The sequence below is a fragment of the Anolis carolinensis genome, chromosome 2 (genome assembly GCF_035594765.1).
Source record: "Anolis carolinensis isolate JA03-04 chromosome 2, rAnoCar3.1.pri, whole genome shotgun sequence".
NCBI lineage: Eukaryota > Metazoa > Chordata > Lepidosauria > Squamata > Dactyloidae > Anolis > Anolis carolinensis.
Window position 1 is genome coordinate 301,069,360 of NC_085842.1, and position 19,370 is coordinate 301,088,729.

Genomic DNA, 19,370 nt, shown 5'->3' on the forward strand with positions numbered 1-19,370 from the left:
AAAGTCCAAAATAGCATATACAGTAGAGTCTCACTTATCCAAGCCTCTGGATAATCCAAGCCGTTTTTGTAGTCAATGTTTTCAATATATCGTGATACTTTGGTGCTAAATTCGTAAATACAGTAATTACAACATAACATTACTGCGTATTGAACTACTTTTTCTGTCAAATTTGTTTTATAACATGATGTTTTGGTGCTTAATTTGTAAACTCATAACCTAACTTGATGTTTAATAGGCTTTTCCTTAATCCCTCCTTATTATCCAAGATATTCGCTTATCCAAGCTTCTGCCGGCCCGTTTAGCTTGGATAAGTGAGACACTACTGTAACTACGTACATCTGACTACAACTCCTATCAGTGTTGTCTAGCATAGCCAATGTTAAGGAGGCTGAAGACCCACACATTCTCAATCTTCAGTTTAAACCATTTGCATTTAAACCATAAAGTTCAAAGGCGTTTACCACTTACATACCATTGTCACGCATCAAAAGCATCTGGTTTGGTGGGTGGGCCACTTTATTCATTTCCTTTATTTGAAAGCCACCACATAATTAAAAGTTCTATGGGTGGTTCATAGACTACTAATGTCAAGAGTCAGACGCCAATTAGCGAACAAAAATAGAGTTTATTCAGCAGATAAGCCAAAAAGTAATGTTAACACAGAAAAAAACCTTGAAACACTTCACTATCAGTGCTTCAAGAGCAGTTCAAACAAAAATATAATTCAGCAACACAAGCAGGTAAAAACAAAGCTAAACAAACTTAGTGCAAACTCCACTTTCTGAGTCCAAGCCCTGCCAGCCGGCTCTGTAGTTTTCAAAGGAACAGTTCCCAAAAGAAAACACCAAATTGGTCAGGAAACAAACAAACAAACTAAGAATGCAGTAGACTGCTTCCACAATGTGGATAAAGCCGAAGGCTCCAAAAGGATGGTGAAAAGACGTCGTCCGGGATTCCAAGGTCAGGTCAGGAGATAACAGCGGTGTCCAAAGAGCAAGCCAGGAGTCAAAAGCCGATAGTAGTCATCAATCACAGGGCGAAGGCAGTAGCAAGGTCAAATTCCGATCCAAGGTCTGAAGAGGGTGCAGTCATCCAAAACAGGTCCACGATAAGACACAGCGAGAGCCAAGCTAGGTGATAACAGCAGATTCAAATCATAGTCCAAGTCCAGTCTTCATGGAAACACAGAGATCCCAATGGCGCCTCAGCAACACCTTGCCACACGCAAGGTGCAGTGGCCAAACATTCCCATTTTATTCCCCTTCCTCCTGGGTGACCAAACACTCACACCCAAACACCAGGTGTCCCAAATCTACTCAGAGTCTGAGCTCCACACAGCTAGAGCTCGTGGATCTGGAGTACCTAGCAATTCGTCGGAGTCCCAATCATCCTGCCCACACTTAGCCCCATGAACACTTAAAGAACCATCCTCCCTTCTCCAAGCATCCCAATTGGGATCAGCTCCTGCAGAAACCCCAGGTTCAGAAGTATCCATAGACCCCAAATCCCCAGACATCTCCGGTGGCTGTGCCCATTCAGTGCCCGCTTACCCAGCCACCACCTGTTCCTCAGCATCCATCTCCCCATCTGAATCTTCCTCAGAAGATCCCCCATATAGCTCTCTAAGTCGCTTCCTGCGCAACTCCTCCAGTGAACCCTCATCACTAGGGTTTTTTCTTCCTCTTCGAATTCCATCCCCATCAACCATAATCCCCGAAGGCGCAGTCACAACAACTAAAAACACATTAAGACACAGCAGTAGTGCAAAGTTGCAGCAAAATAAAATGCAGCATTTAAGAAGAAAACCAATATTTTTTAAAAAAGAAAATGTTGCTTTTAGAAAAAGCTCCTTTGACTGTAAACTTAGTTAGCATACTTCACTTGGTAAGAAAATTCAAAGAAAGGCTTCACTTGAAGACTTCGGAGTCCAGAGAAGTATACAGATGAAGATAGCCATGCCCTTAATATTATCTAACCTGGATGGGTAAAGTAGGTCTCCAGGAACCGTTGGACTGCATCTACCTTCTCTAAGGTTTGCTCCAGAAAGCATTCTTCTCCAGTGGTTTATGTTATTATTATTTTTTTTAAAAAACCAAACAAACTATGTACATGCCATGTGGGTCTGGGAATTTTTTTTACAATTCTTCAGGCGACAGTATTGTAAGCCAACTTCTGCGTGAATTCTGCAAGAAACAGCCTGAGGCTGTTAGGAATGGTGGGAGTTGAAGTCCAAAACACCTGCAGGGCCCAAGTTGGCCCAGGCTGGTCTACACTATATTACACTAGATCTAGGAAGTCTCCATGAACTTCTCCCTTGATGTCAGTCAGATTCCTTGCTCCTAATTCTTTTTAATGAGATTTTTAAAAAACCTATTATAAGCATATTTCTTTGTGCTGCACTAAGATAGCCATTCTGTCGTAATTTATAGTGCAATTAAATGACTTATCCTTGAGTTTCCTCTACCGCCTATGCAATTTGTGCTGATAAGTATGATGATGATTTATAGAATCATAGAGCTGGAAGAGACTATAGGGGTCATCTAGTTCAACCCACCAACTCTAAAGGAATACAAAGTAAAAGCACTTCTAAGAGAAAGTCGTCCAGGTCCTGTTCTAAAACTTCTAGAGAGTTCACTATACTCTAAGGAAGCATTTTCCATTGCTGAACAGATCTTACTGTCAGGAAGTTTAAAGCAACATTTGCTTCTCTGTATTCTACTATCGGTTTGCTGGCTACTATCCCAATCTCACTTTACAGATTATAATTTAAGTCAATGGACAATGGCACATCTGTGGCACATACAAAGAGAAAACTTGGTCATCCAGATGTTGATGACATCCAGCTGCTATCACCCCCAGGCAACATTAGCTGTTTGGCATTCCTGAAAAAGGATTTTCCTGGAAACAACTTGACCTGCATGCTGAATGCTTGTCATGCTACCTGCACAGCCTATCCTGATTTCACCACACTCTCCAAGTATCCCATAAGCATCATGGATAAGCAGTAAAACCTAACATGTGTGTCTTAACAGGTCTAAATAAATATGGCTGATCCCTGAAATAAAGCATGGGGGAATACAGACAAACACTTGTCAAGGTGTAACGTATTATGGAGTACATGCCAATAGACATATAAGGGAAGTGGTTTGCTGCCATATGACCACATATGATAAAGAAGATGACTTCACTTTCCTACATGGGAAGTATCAATAAGAGGATAATGATACTTGGACTCAAAACTGTTTTGCCTGCATGATATTTGCAGGCAGATGCCAGGAATCAGTTTTAATTCCATGCAGATACATACACTAAAGACCAGATAACGTGCTAAAACCTCTTATTTTAACCAATTTTTTCCTTTAAAAAGGCTTCTTGTGATTTATTTATTTATCATGTCAGAAGCGAACCGAGGGTGCCGTTGTAATGTATTTAAAAACACAAAGTTTAAAAACTTGGCATTATACTAAATATCCTTCAACCAGTAGCTGGCCACTTAAAGTGCCTCTAGTGAAGGTTCTCTATTGTGCATATGGCAGGGCTCAGGCTGCATTGTAGTAAGTGGCCTGTGGTTTGCTCTTCTCCACACTCGCATGTCGTGGACTCCACTTTGTGGCCCCATTTCTTAAGGTTGCATCTGAATCTCATGGTGCCAGAACGCAGTCTGTTCACGCCTTCCAAGTCACCCAGTCTTCTGTGTGCCCAGGAGGGGGTCTCTTATTCGGTATCAGCCATGGCATGAGGTTCCAGGTTTTAGCCTGCCATTTTTGGACTCTCGCTTGCTGAGGTGTTCCTTCGAGTATATCTGTAGATATTAGAAAACTATTTCTTGATTTAAGGTGTTGGTGTGTTGGCTGATATCCGAACAGGGGATAGGCCGGAGATGTCACTGCCTTGGTCCTTTCATTATTGGCTGCTACTAAGGTGGCTAATATAACCATAAAGAAAATGTCTCTGTTTACACTTATTTCACGCTTGTAGAAGAACAATAATTTTTGAATTCAGTATGTAACTTAATTTTATATCAAAGATATCTATGGCACCTAAATCTTAAATTATTTCCACAAGTCTCATGCCTCTAAGCAATATCCATTCCTTCAGCCATACAAAACAACAAGCCTTATAATTCACCTTGTCATTGGGAGCTCTTCAATTGCCCACTGGCATTATGACAGCCTCAGTCTTTCTTAATATCAAGTCTCTTCTAAGAAAGAAATGGTCAGAAATTATGTTAACATATTTGCTTACAAATTGAGTAGTTTACAAAAGTCTATTGGCACTCTTAAAAAGGTCTGATTATTGAGTATTTCTATGTTCAGTTTGTTTCAGGAGCCAATGAATTCCATCCAACAGTCCAGCTAAGGAGGCAGCTTCAGTGTCCTGAATCTGTAAAACCCAAGAGAGAAGCAGATGTTGAACTTCTTACACAAAACCAAAAGGTCTTTCTTCCAAAAGAAAGCAAAGCTGTATAAGACATTGCAAGACTGACATATATGTGCATATCTTTTACAGGATGGTAGTGGAAATATGACAGCCAGTGTGGTGTAGTGGTCTGAGTGTTAGACACAACTCTGGAGACCAGGATTTGATTCCACACTCGTCTATGGAAACTCACTTGGTGATCTTAGGCGAATCACATAAATTCACCCCAGAAAGCCCTGTGATAGGTTCACTTTAAGGTTGTCATATGTTGGAAACAAGTTTAAAGAACACAACAAAAAAGTGGAAATATATCTGAATGGTGGTGGGAAAACAGAGTGACAAGGGCCATAATGGAAAAAATGACAGAAGCATTTTCTCCTGACATTTTGCCCACATCTATGGCAGGCATCCTCAGAGGTTGTGAGGTCTGTTGGAAACTAGGCAAGTGGGGTTTATATATCTGTGGGGTGTCTAGGGTAATAGAAAGAACACTTATCTGTTTCAGGCAAATGTGAATGTTGCAATTGGCCAATTTGATGTGCATTGAAGAGCCTTGCAGCTTCAAAGCCTGGCTGCTTCCTGCCTGGAGGAATCCTTTGTTGGGAGGAGTTACCTGGCCCTGACTGTTTCCTGTCTGGAATTTCTGTTGTTGTTTTTTTAGTGTTGTTCTGGTTTATTGTCCTGATTTTAGAGCTTTTTAAAATCAATTGTTTACTTCAAGATAGAAAAGGTACAACATGTAGATACCATAAACCTTATTAAGTGGAATCACAGTTCCCGGAGATTTCCAAAGTAATCTGCCTCACAGTGTGGATGTGGGCCTTTTTTACCTTCCTATGTATCTCCAGCATCTAGTACTGAATTTTTTATTTCAATATTTCCTTCCAGCTTTATGCCAATTTTCCTCCTCATTGTGGTGAACAAAGTGAAGAGTCATCTCCACTGATGGCCCTGCCCCTACCTATGTTTACCTTTGGCCCATCTTCACTGATGGAACACAGATCCCAACAGGGAAAAGGCTCCACGCTCTCAGCACAAAGGTCTGGGAAGTTAATGCAGAGAAATACTTCCTGAACTTACTACAGCCATTCAGTTTCATGATGTAGACAGATCAAAGAAGATACTTTGGAATAGAGATAATGAGATTAAACAAAAAGTACCAGCCAAGGTTGACCAAGCAGGTTTAGTTGAAGCTGATGTGCTACATAAACACATGGGATCCTTTTCATCTCAGCATCAGAAATGCAGGACAAAACCAAGAGAGGTCTGTTGGAAGGTCCAAGGGCTGGATCAAGCATTGCCATAATTTGAGCAAATTCAGTTGGACGATTGTGTTCTGCAAAAACAGAAAGCTTTGTTTCAACATTATCCACTAGCTAAAGTGATGGTGAGAATCACATGACCCTCTACATCTTGTTATATTGCAGTGCACAGCATTCCTCCTCATTGGCTGTACTGGCCAGGGCTGGTGGAATGCGCAGTCCACCAATATTCAGAAAAGAGACCAAAGTGATTAAAGGTCTAGAAGCGAAGCTCCATGAAGAGCTTGGAGAGGATTGGGAGGCATGATATCCATGCTTAAATATTTGAAAGAATGCTATGTTGAGGAGGGAGTAAGCTTGTTTTCTGCTGTCCTGGAGACTTGGACACGAAGCAATGGATTCAAATTGCAGGGGAAATGATTCCATCTAAACACAAGAAAAACTTCCTGATGATTAGAGCTGTTCAACAGTTGGAAGTGCTGCCTCAGACTGTGGTGAAGCCTCCTTCTCTGGAGGTTTTTAAACAGACTGGTTGACCATCTGCCAGGACTGCTTTGATTGTGTGTTTCTGCATGGCAGGAGGTTGGACTGGATGACCCTTGTGGTCTCTTCCAACACTATGAATTGAAAAGTCATTTGGTTCATATTTTTGAGTGACCTCCTAAAACACCCCCTAGAAAATGTCAGCATTATTCAAGAGTCCTTACTTTTATGCACCTCAGCATCTGCAACATAGATGAATCCATCAATGAGTCCACACATATTTTTAACGTGATCAATCAGAGTGTACTGTGTTGTGCCATCAGGGTTGTTCTCCGCATGAAATATTTTGTTGATGGGAGTGCTGTCCTCTTCTTTCGGTCTGCGTCTTTCCTTGCTGGTAAAATGAAAAAACAATTTCTTCAGATACTATGCAAGGCAGGCAAAAACAGAGAAGCAATTTTGAATTGTGCTACAATCCCCAATCTCTGCTAAATATATGAAATGAGTCATGTAGTAATTTGGATTGTGGTCCGAGACTTACCTGAAAGATGTTATTACAGATAAAATAAAGTAGTGTTTACTTTCCCTTGCAAAAGACAACAATAAAAAATATTGAACATTTCAAACTTTTCACACAAAAGGGGGAAATAGAAGAGTCGGGTAAAAATGAAGAAAAGGGATGGTAGAGTTAGTGGAGTTGTTGTTAGTAGATTAAATCATTACAAAATGTACCTGATTCTTGAATACAAGGTCAGAATGTTGAATTTCTGGTTGTTCAGATGAAATGTGACTCCTGAGCCTATCCCTGTTTGAGACCAGTGGAAAAGAAAGGAAAAGAAGACTTTTGATGATGGTTTTGAAACATCTATGGAGCTCATTAATGGAATGCATGTAGTGCCTAATTAGTAACACCTCTTAATAACTGAAGGCATAGTTTTGTTTGGAAGCCCGAGTTCTCAGATACAGGACTCTAGGATCACATACTTCAAAAACAAGGGTTTTATTGACATTTGTAGGTTAAACTTTTGCAGATATGATTATTCATGGATTTGATTAATATATTCTCTCTAGGAATCTCTAGGTACTCCAGGGTGATCTTATGGTCAGTATTTGGAAGAAGTTGAGCATAGAGTCATCCTGGAGTACCTAGAGATTTCTACAGAGCAGTGCTTCTCAACCTAGGGGTCGGGACCCCGGGGGGGGGGGGCTTGCAAGAGGTTGTCAGAGGGGTCGTCAAAGACCATCAGAAAACACATATTTCCATAACAAGTTTGGTTCAGATCCATCAGTTGGGTACACATTTCTCTGTTAATGTGGGTGAACTATAACTCCCAACCTTTGAGGTCAGTCCCCTCGAAACCCCACCAGTATTCAAAGTTAGGCATGTTGGGTACATGTGGCAAGTTTACTAGTTCCATTACCAGTATGGTACAGGGTGTTCTCTGAGTGTTAATGAACTACAACTCCAAGAATTCAGTAACATCCCTCACCAATTCGATCAGTATTCAATGTTGGCCTTGTTGGCAGCATGCCAAGTTTGGTGCAGATCCATTGTGGGCTGGGTTCAGAGTGCTCTTTGATTGTAGGTGAACTATAAATCCTAGCAACTACAACTCCCAAATGACAAAATCAACCCCCCCCCAACCCCACCAGTATTCAAATTTGGGCATATCAGGTATTTGTGCCAAATTTGATCCAGAGAATGAAAATACATCCTGCCTATCAGATATTTACATTGTGATTCATAACAGTAGCAAAATTACAGTTATGAATTACCAACGAAGATAATTTGATGGTTGGGGGTCACCACAACATGAGGAACTGCATAAGGGGGTCACGGCATTAGGAAGGTTGAGAACCACTGTTATAGAGATGTTCTCTCAGGTTAAAAAAAACAGTGTATTTTTTAAAAATTGTGTTTTCCCCTTACCTTTGCAGGGGTTCTGTGCCCCTAACCCTTGTGAAAGTAGAGGACCTACTGTACTATAGTTCCTTGCCTATGTTCTAACCTTCCAGGACACACAATAGAAAACATGGGGTAGATAACTCACAGCAAGTCCAGGACAATCCAAAATTGATGCCCCTTTTAAGGAATGGGTCTGGTGCAAACATCACATCTCTGTCCATTAAAAAGCAACCCCCCATATACTGCAACAGAATAATTTATTACCATGTATTTGTCTTGAAGGAATACCAGCCAGTGGCAAAATTTCTGGCGTCCCCATCATTTTGTGCATCAAAGATTCACTCAGGTCTTCCAAACCAGGGCCAAACATAGCAAAGCGAGGCTCCGCCTGTGTAATCAATGACTGAAAAAAGGAAGCCATGGCTCCATATGTGGGCTGCCTGGATCTCAGAGACTGTTTGCAACAAGAATAGCACTTTTTATACCTGTGTAAAACAACAAGAACAACAAGGTGGACTGCAAAATAATATAGGTATGTTGTGCATTTTCTAACAATGTCTATTACACTAAAGGGCTTCATAACAGCAAGGAAAAGTATAAAGCTTAAGCTGAGCAAGCATGGAGTATCAGTCAGGATTAGAGAACAGTGGCAATTCAAATACAAGCTGCCCTGGGATATGAGAGAAAATGTGAGATATAAATATACTATACACAGGGTCTGTGTGTGTGTCCTTAAGAGACAAGTCTTAGAAAGCCGACACGCTTTTCCCATTAGAAACTGCACAGTGCGTACGGTGGTTTATCTTACAAGGGGGGGTGTCTTTTGTTTTGTTTTGTCATGAATGGCAGCAAATGTGAGCATGTAGTGTTGAGACTCCCATTGTAATAAATTCTAATCAACATAGGATAATGGGAAATGCAGTCCAATATCTGGTGGATGACATACTCTCCTTTCCTAGTACAGAAAATGTTCAGATTTGAATTGACTTAAACACTCATATTCCTTTCTATGCTAAAACAGATATTAATGTTATTTTTACTGTTTCAATATATCAACGGTATTGTCATGATTATGTCTGTTTAAAGTAGGACAGAAACATGTAAAACAAAACACATGACTACCAAGGCAAGAGCATGGAACAGAATGAAATTGTTAGGTATATTAGAGAATGTTCTACAAGGAAGCTGTGAAGATGGGTGCACTTGTTGCATGCCTTCAAGTCAATTCCAAGTAATTGAAACCTATCAAGGGGTTTTCTTGGCAAGATTTGTTCAATGAGTTTGCTTTTACCTTCTTCAGAAGCTTATCTAAAATCAGCCAATGGTTTCCATGGCTGAGCGGGGATCCGAACTTTGATTTTCGGAATCCAACTATAATGTCGAAAAACTAAATTATGCTGGTTGTCATTAATATTATATTATCAGACATGGCATTGAACAATGGCAGGAAATGTGGTGTCAAACTACAATAATTCTGCAGTGTAGATGCACCAGTACTCAGCTTTTGACCTCCTAGAACTTTAGCACAAGCAAGCTGAGCTTTAAATTCTGCCAGAATCAAACAGTGTTGGCATAAAATATGAATTAACACATTCAGCTGGCCTGTTGTGGTTGTCCCTAGTTAATGCCATTTTGACAATGGCTTACATCTCACCCATAGCTTGTAGTGTTTTGCCGAACACTGTCATTTGCACCATGCTACAAATCCTGTTAACTGTAAAATTATGTGCCCACTGCCCAGGGCCACTCCATGTAATGATATGGCTACAGCGGCAGTCCCTGAGAGCATCCTGGTAAACAACAATCTATCCCTGTTTACATTCTATGCTGGTCACATAGACATCAGATAAGAATTACCACATGTGCATTAGAAGTTATTCATGCACACTGTGTCTTTTTCATGTAGCTCTGAAGTCCTATATAATGCTAATGATCACAATAAATTTTATTTATCTCAGCCAGTGCTGTGAGTAAGTCAGGGACTGAAGGCATATACTGGTTCCTTGGTGGATCCTTTGGCCAAAGTTATGTTTTGTTGTTTGTTTCATTTCCTGCTCAGTTTCAGGGCTCTTCTCAACCTCATGTCCCAGTTGGGAGGACACAACAGGTCTGTCATTTCACTCCTAACCAACAACTTTCCCAAATAAAGTTCCTTGTGGGTTGCCTACAAATTATGAAACTGGGAATAACCAAGCTCTACACTAGTTCACCAGCCATCCTGAAGTGAGTCAAGTTCCTTGATTTTTTCATTGTTCCTAGGTTTTCATACATCTATCGATGTATCATATGCTAGGGAAGATTTTGAAACCAATGTTTTGCACAAAACTGTAAGAGGCCTATAGCACAATCCTATACATGTCAGGAATAAGTCCCGATGGAACAGAGGCTGTATCTACACAGCCATATAATTCAGATTATCAAAGCAGATAATCCAGATTATCTACTTTAAACTGGATTATATAGGAGCCCCCGTTGGCCCAATGTGTTAAAGCGCTGAGCTGCTGAACTTGCAGACCGAAAGGTCCCAGGTTCAAATCGGGGGAGGGGAGTGAGCACCCGCTGTTAGCTCCAGCTTCTGCCAACCTAGCAGTTCAAAAACATGCAAATGTAAGTAGATCTATAGGTACCGCTCCGGCGGGAAGGTAATGGCGTTCCATGAAGTCATGCCAGCCACATGACCTTGGAGGTATCTATGGACAAGGCCGGCTCTTCGGCTTAGAAATGGAGATGAGCCCCAACCCCCAGAGTTGGACACAACTGGACTTAATTTCAGGGGAAACCTTTACATTTGCCTTACAGTGCCATATTATCCAGTTCAAAGCAGATAAGCTGCATTTTATATGGCACTAGCTGTGCCCGGCCACGCGTTGCTGTGGCGAAGTCTGGTGGTCTGGGAAATAAAGTATTGAGGAATTGGTGGTAGTTAAGGTCAAGGGTCAAGCTTTTCCCCTGACATTAAGTCCAGTCGTGTCTGACTCTGGAAGTTGGTGCTCATCTCCATTTCTAAGCCGAAGAGCCGGCGTTGTCCGTAGACTCCTCCAAGGTCATGTGGGATGACTACATGGAGCGGCGTAACCTTCCCGCCGGAGCAGTACCTATTGATGCACTCACATTTGCATGTTTTCGAACTTCTGGGTTGGCAGAAGCTGGGGCTAACAGTGGAGGCTCTCTCCGCTCCCCCAATTCAAACCTGTGGCCTTTCGGTCCAGAAGTTCAGCAGCTCAGCACTTTAACATGCTGTGCCATCAGGGGTCATTATTTCCTAAAGGTTGTGAATATGCAATATTTCTGATTGTTTTTTTTTTGTCTGTTGGAGGCAAGTATGAATGCTGCAATTAGGAAAAATGATTAGGATGTAATGGCCTTGCAGATTTAAAGCCTAACTGTTTCCTCCCTGAGTTAATTTTTTGTTGGGAGGTGTTAGCTGGCCCTGATGGTTTCCTGTCTGGAATTCCCTTGTTTTCAGAGTGGTGTTGTTTGCGATATTTTATGTGCTTCTACTGTCTGTGGCCCTGAGAAAACAGGATTTTCCAGACTTTGATGATGGGAATACTTTGTTGGGAGGTGTTAGCTGGCCCCGATTGTTTCCTGTGTGGAATTCCCCTGTTTATTTACTGTCCTGGTTTTAGAGATTATATTGTTCTGCATTATTCTATCCCAGTAATTATTTCATATTAAAGAAGAATCTCACTTATCCAACATTCGCTTATACAATGTTCTGGATTATCCAACGCAGTCTGCCTTTTCATAATCAATGTTTTTGTAGTCAGTGTTTAAAATTCATTGTGATATTTTAGTGGTAAATTTGTAAATACAGTACAGTAGAGTCTCACTTATCCAACATAAACGGGCCGGCAGAACGTTGGATAAGTGAATATGTTGGATAATGAGGAATGAAGGATAACCCTATTAAACATCAAATTAAGTTATGATTTTACAAATTAAGCACCAAAACATCATGTTAGACAACAAATTTATCAGAAAAAGTAGTTCAGTACACAGTAATGCTATATAGTAATTACTGTATTTATGAATTTAGCACCAAAATATCATGATATATTGAAAGCATTGACTACAAAAATGCGTTGGATAATCCAGAACGTTGGATAAGCGAGACTCTACTGTAAATACTACATAGCATTACTGCGCATGGAACTACTTTTTCTGTCAAATTTGTTGTATAATATGATATTTTGGTGCTTAATTTGTATAACTATTACCTAATTTGATGTTTAATTGGCTTTTCCTGAATCCCTTCTTATTATCCAACATATTCACTTATCCTGCCGGCCTGTTTACGTTGGATAAGTGAGACTCTACTGTATATTGATAATCTTAAATTATCTGTTTAGAACTGGATGATATGAGGCCCCTTCTTCACAGCTGTATAAAATGCACACTGAAGTGGATTATATGGCAGTGTGGAGTCAAGATAATCCAGTGCAAAGCAGATAATATAAGATTATAAATGGGTTATATAGCTGTGTGGAAGGGCCTTGAGTCTACACTGCCATATAATCCAGTGCAAATTAGATAATCTGTGGAAGAAGACTCAGTGAGGCCTAAATCTGCCTGTCCCCTAACTGAACCCTGGCTGTCCCTTGGTTGCTAGGAGACGAAGTGGACAGAGATTAGCCCTCTAAACTGACAGCAATTGGATAAAAAAAATTATTGCTCTCCCTCTAATTAGGACTTTATTTTTCTTTTCTTTTTGTTGTATCAACCTTGAGGCGTGGATGATGGGTTGTGTTGTCAAATTTTGAGGTTGGGGGGCCTGTACTTTTGTTGTTTTGTGAATTGCCGTGATGCCATCACTCTTTTATATATATACTAGCTGTGCCCGGCCACGCGTTGCTGTGGCGAAGAATGGTGGTATGGGAAATAAAGTATTGAGGAATTGGTGGTAGTTAAGGTAAAGGGTAAACGTTTTCCTCGGACATTAAGCCCAGTCATGTATGATTCTGGGGGTTGGTGCTCATCTCCATTTCTAAGCCGAAGAGCCGTCGTTGTCCGTAGACTCCTCCAAGGTCATGTGGGATGACTGCATGGAGCGGCGTTACCTTCCCACCGGAGCAGTACCTATTGATGCACTCACATTTACATGTTTTTGAACTTCTGGGTTTGCAGAAGCTGGGGCTAACAGTGGGGGCTCTGTCAGTTCCCCCAATTCAAACCTGCAGCCTTTCAGTCCAGAAGTTCAGCAGCTCAGCGCTTTAACATGCTGTGCCATCAGGGGTCATTATTTCCTAAAGGTTGTGAATATGCAATATTTCTGATTGTTTTTTTTTTGTCTGTTGGAGGCAAGTATGAATGCTGCAATTAGGAAAAATGATTAGGATGTAATGGCCTTGCAGATTTAAAGCCTAACTGTTTCCTCCCTGAGTGATTTGTTTGTTGGGAGGTGTTAGCTGGCCCTGATTGTTTCCTGTCTGGAATTACCTTGTTTTCAGAGTGGTGTTGTTTGCAATATTTTATATGCTTCTACTGTCTGTGGCCCTGAGAAAACAGAGGATTGGCCAGACTTTGATGATGGGAATCCTTTGTTGGGAGGTGTTAGCTGGCCCTGATTGTTTTCTGTGTGGAATTCCCCTATTTTCAGAGTGTTGTTCTTTATTTAGTGTTCTGATTTTAGAGATTGTATTGTTCTGTTTTATTATACCACATTAATTTTTTTATATTCTGATTTTAGTGTTTTTGAATACTTGGAGCCAGATTGTATTCATTTTCACGGTTGACCGCAACACAATAATAATAATAATAATAATAGTAAGGATAGTAATTATAAGGACTTTGGTAATACATAGTGCTTCACTGCCTTCTCAGCTTCCTTTCTGGAAGAATCCTTTCTTGGGAGGTGTTAGCTGGCCCTGATTGTTTCCTTTGTGGAATTTCCAATTTCCTTGCTTTATTTACTTTCTTTATTTCTTTATTACTGTCCTGGTTTTAGAGATTATATTGTTCTGCATTATTCTATCCTAGAAATTATTTCATATCAAAGTAGAATCTCACTTATCCAACATTCGCTTATACAATGTTCTGGATTATCCAACACAATCTGCCTTTTCATAATCAATGTTTTTGTAGTCAGTGTTTCAAATTCATTGTGATATTTTACTGGTAAATTTGTAAATACAGTACAGTAGAGTCTCACTTATCCAACATAAGTGGGCTGGCAAAATGTTGGATAACCGAATATGTTGGATAATAAGGAGGCGTTAAGGAAAAGCCTATTAAATATCAAATTAGGTTATGATTTTACAAATGAAACACCAAAACATCATGTTAGACAACAAATTTGGCAGAAAAAGTAGTTCAATACGCAGTAATGCTATGTAGTAATTACTGTATTTATGAATTTAGCACCAAAATATCACGATATATTGAAAACATTGACTACAAAAATGCGTTGGATAATCCAGAACGTTGGATAAGCGAGTGTTGGATAAGTGAGACTCTACTGTAATTACTACATAGCATTACTGCGCATGGAACTACCTTTTCTGTCAAATTTGTTGTATAATATGATGTTTTGGTGCTTAATTTGTATAACGATTACCTAATTTGATGTTTAATCAGCTTTTCCTGAATCCCTTCTTATTATCCAATATATTTACTTATCCTGCTGGCCTGTTTATGTTGGATAAGTGAGAGTCTACTGTATATTTCTAATCTTATATTATCTGCTCAGAACTGGATTATATGAGGCCCTTTCTTCACAGTTGTATAAAATGCACACTGAAGTGGATTATATGGCAGTGTGGAGTCAAGATAATCCAGTGCAAAGCAGATAATATAAGATTATAAATGGGTTATATAGCTGTGTGGAAGGGCCTTGAGTCTACACTGCCATATAATCCAGTGCAAATTAGATAATCTGTGGAAGAAGTCTAAGTGAGGCCTAAATCTGCCTGTCCCCTAACTGAAACCTGGCTGTCCCTTGGTTGCTAGGCAACGAAGTGGGCAGAGATTAGCCCTCTAAACTGGCAGCAATTGGATAAAAACAATTATTGCTCTCCCTCTAATTAGGACTTTATTTTTCTTTTCTTTTTTTTGTATCAACCTAGAGGCGTGGATGATGGGTTGTGTTGTCAAATTTCGAGGTTGGGGGGCCTGTAGTTTTGTTGTTTTGTCCGCTGCCCTGATGCCATCACTCTTTTATATATATAGATTGTAGATGGGGCTTGCATAAATGAGATTGCTTTCAACTGAACATGGTTGTTATACTTCTACATGAGATTGTATGGGATACTTACGCTGCCATGTAGTCATATGAGGCATCATTATGGAAGGCAGGGAGGGATCTGTCAAATATCTTTGCCTCTGGGAGTGACTTCCAGTCCATGGCAGGCCAAGAAGGGACATCCCGAATCAGAAAGTGTCGCCACAGTAAAGGATCTTGGACCGCAAGCCTCCAGTAGCAACTGGTACTTCCCAAATAACTCAAATCTTTGGGTGTCAGAAAAGACATAATGTATAGCTGTACATCTATCTGAAAATAAGATAAATTGAAATTTAAGAGCATGAGAATCAGACAGTTAAATTTTTATCTCAATGTTTGGGACTGAGAATTTGAAAATGACAAAATAAAACAACCTTAGGTTGCTGTCAGTTTTCCGAGCTGTATGGTCATGTTCCAGAAGCATTCTCTCCTGTTGTTTTGCCCACCTCTATGGCAGGCATCCTCAGAGGTTGTGAGGTCTGTTGGAAACTAGTCAAGTGGGTTTTATATATCTGTGGAATGTTCAGGGTGGGAGAAAGAACTCTTGTCTGCTTGAGGCAGGTGTGAATGTTGCAACTGGCCACTGTGATTAGTATTGAACAGCCTTGCAGCTTCTAAGCCTGACTGACACCTCCCAACAAAGAATTCCCCCAGGCAGCATCCAGCCAGAACTCTTGGCAGAGAAGGCTACAACTCCCCTAGCATTTAGCCAAGAATTAAAGTAGTATCAAAGTGTCTACAATGTAGACACATACTGAGATAGTCTGACAGACTTACCTGAGAGATCTATCTTGAGACTTAGGTAGGTTTGATATTACTTTAAACTGTGTTCACTCCAAGTTATAAAATAATGGGAGTTAGTTCTACAATTCCATAGCATTGAGCCAAAATTGCTAAAGTGGTGTCAAACCGTGTTAATTCTATCATGTAGCTCAGGAATGGGCAAACTTCGGCCCTCCAGGTGTTTTGGACTTCAACTCCCACAATTCCTAACAGCCTGCCGGCTGTTAGGAATTGTGGGAGTTGAAGTCCAAAACTCCTGGAGGGCCGAAGTTTGCCCATTCCTGATGTAGCTGCATTCTGTGTTTAAGGAACTCTGCTGGCCGCTTTCCTTGGCCCTTCTAAATAAGCCCCTGCCTCTTTAAATGATCACAATTCTGGACATTTGGAGACTGAAGGGGGTGGAGTCTAGTGTGGGAGGGGGGGCGGTCCCAGAATTGTTGGGGCCAATGGGGAGCTGAGGGGGCGGGGCCAGGCAGCATCACATGGTTCCCTCTCCCCCTCCCTCCAACGCTTTCCTGCCCCGTTGGAACTGATTGGTTGGAAGAAGGTGTATCTGCACGCTGTACAATTAATGCAGTTTGGAACTACTTTAACTGCCCTGGCCCAATGTCTTGGGAGCTGAAGTTCAGTGAGGCCCTAAACACTCTTCAGCAGAGCTGTACAATTTGCAACTCCCAAGATTCCATCGCATATAAAGCGTGATAGAACTGCGTTAAGTGTACAGTGTAGACAAGCTTACCGGCAAGGCCTCCAGGGCGCTGGGCTGCTGCGCTTCCTGCCCTCCCTCCTCCTGGTCTGCTTCCGAGGCCTCCTTTCGGTTTCCGCGCTGGGCCCATTTGTCCCGAAAGAAGAGGCGGAGGCTGCCGCGCAAAGCGGTCTCGATGCGCCTCCAGTCGCTGGCCATGGGTGAGAATGGATGAAGCGCGTTCCTTAAAGGGACAGCGATACCAAAACCGCTCTGCTGCTGGGCAGGGAGTGCTTTCGGTTCCTCTTCCGCTCCGATGCTGCTGCGTAGTGGCCGCACACGCCCAAGGCCCGCCTTTTCCCGTTAAGTCCAAAGGTGCGTCTACATTGTCAAGTTAACTTAGCTGGACACCGCTTTAACTGCCATGGCTCAAGGCAGTTAGGAAGGCTAGGAGTTGGATTGCTGTGAGTGTTCCGGGATGTATGGCCATGTTCCATAAACATTTTTTCCTGACGTTTCGCCTGCATCTGTGACAGGTAACCTCAGAGGTGTTGAAGTCGGTTGGAAACTAGGCAAGAGGGGTTTATATATCTGTGGAATGTCCAGGGTGGGAGAAAGAACTTGTCTGTTTGAGGCATGTGTGAATGTTGCCATTGATCACCTTGATTAGCATCGAATAGCCTTGCAGCTTCAAAGCCTGGCTGCTTCCTGGTTAGGGGAATCCTTTGTTGGGAGGTGTTAGCTGGCCGATTTTTTTTCCTGTCAGGAATTCTCCCGTTTTTGAATGCAGTTCTTTATTTACTGTCCAGATTTTAGAGGGTTTTTTAAACACTGGTGACCAGATTTTGTTCATTTTCATGGTTTCCTTTTTTCTGTTGAAACTGTTCACATGCTTGTGGATTTCAATGGTTTCTCTGTCAGAGTGGTCCAGCATTTCTGAGTTTTATTATATTGTTTGAGAACACAGAATTGCTGGAGTTTTCTTAACAACCACTATGTCAGATTCCACAGAGAAGCCATTCAAATACACAAGCATGTGGACAATTTCAACAGAAAGGAGGAAACCATGAAAATGAACAAAATCTGGTACAGTAGAGTCTCACTTATCCAACATAAACGGGCCGGCAGAAGCTTGGATAAGCGAATATCTTGGATAATAAGGAGGGATTAAGGAAAAGCCTATTAAACATCAAATTAGGTTATGATTTTACAAATTAAGCACCAAAACATCATGTTATACAACAAATTTGACAGAAAAAGTAGTTTAATACGCAGTAATGTTATGTAGTAATTACTATATTTACGAATTTAGCACCAAAATATCACGATACAGTAGAGTCTCGCTTATCCAACGTAAACGGGCCGACAGAATGTTGGATAAGCGAATATGTTGGATAATAAGGAGAGATTAAGGGAAAGCCTATTAAACATTAAATTAGGTTATGATTTTACAAATTAAGCACCCAAACATCATGTTATACAACAAATTTGACAGAAAAAGTAGTTTAATACACAGTAATGCTATGTAGTAATTACTGTATTTACGAATTTAGCACCAAAATATCATGATATATTGAAAACATTGACTACAAAAATGCATTGGATAATCCAGAACGTTGGATAAGAGAGTGTTGGATAAGTGAGACTCTACTGTATATTGAAAACATTGGCTACAAAAATGGCTTGGATAAGTGAGAGACTACTGTACTGGTGACCAGATTTTGTTCATTTTCATGGTTTCCTCCTTTCTGTTGAAATTGTCCACATGCTTATGGATTTCAATGGCTTCCCTGTGTAGCCTGACGTGGTTGTTAGAGTGATCCAGCATTTATGTGTTGTTATATTATTTGAGAACGTAGAAATCCGGACCATCCTGACAACCACCATGTCAGACAACAGAGAAGCCATTGAAATCCACAAGCATGTGGACAATTTCCACAGAAAGGAGGAAACCATGAAAATGAACAAAATCTGGTATTTGCAAACACTTTTGCTAAACTTGGGTTGAAGGGAACTTAGGGCCCTTCCACATAGCCACATAATCCAGAATAGCAAGGCAGAAAATCCCACAGTATCTGCTTTGAACTGAGCTATCCGAGTCCACACTGCCATGTATTCCAGTTCAAAGCAGAAAATGTGGGTTTTTATTCAGCTGTGCGGAAGGGGTCCTAGGGGTCTCAACCTGTGGGTCCCCAGGTGTTTTGGCCTACTACTCCCAGAAACCCCAGCCACAGGTTGAGACGCATCGCCCTAGATAAACAAACTGGGTTTCTTTTACCCAGATTCCCTTGAACCCTAGAGTTTTGCAATAGATTACTAGGCATTCTGCCACAATGTGTTGTCGAAGGCTTTCATGGCCAGGATCACAGGGTTGTTGTGTGTCTTTCGGGCTGTGTGGCCATGTTCCAGAAGCATTCTCTCCTGACGTTTCGCCCACATCTATGGCAGGCATCCTCAGAGATTGTGAGGTATGGAGAAAACTAAGCAAAGAGGTAAATATATATCTGTGGAAAGTCTAGGGTGAGAGAGGTCAGTGTGAATGTGTGTAGTTAATCACTTGATTAACTACACACATTCACACTGACCTCTCTCACCCTAGACTTTCCACAG

At 41.1% G+C, this 19,370-nt stretch overlaps 1 protein-coding gene across 3 annotated transcripts; it reads right to left on the reverse strand.

Annotated features, from left to right (window-relative positions):
* Nucleotides 1-608: 608 nt before the first annotated feature.
* On the reverse strand, nt 609-19,207 carry fbxo4 (F-box protein 4). 3 transcript variants are annotated; one of them, XM_008102839.3, is made up of 7 exons: nt 16,815-19,207; nt 15,327-15,558; nt 8,338-8,558; nt 6,900-6,972; nt 6,392-6,561; nt 5,583-5,758; nt 609-4,386 (listed from the first exon to the last, which is right to left on the reverse strand). In XM_008102839.3, the coding sequence occupies exons 1-7, from the start codon at nt 16,909-16,911 to the stop codon at nt 4,297-4,299; spliced, it is 1,059 nt and encodes a 352-aa protein (XP_008101046.1). In that variant the 5' UTR covers nt 16,912-19,207; the 3' UTR covers nt 609-4,296. The 3 variants fall into 3 exon arrangements, with proteins under 3 accessions (XP_008101046.1, XP_003216275.1, XP_062828518.1); XM_003216227.4 differs by having other exon boundaries at nt 15,327-15,562; nt 16,815-19,206; XM_062972448.1 differs by lacking the exon at nt 16,815-19,207 and adding an exon at nt 16,070-16,202 and having other exon boundaries at nt 15,327-15,562.
* Nucleotides 19,208-19,370: the final 163 nt, after the last annotated feature.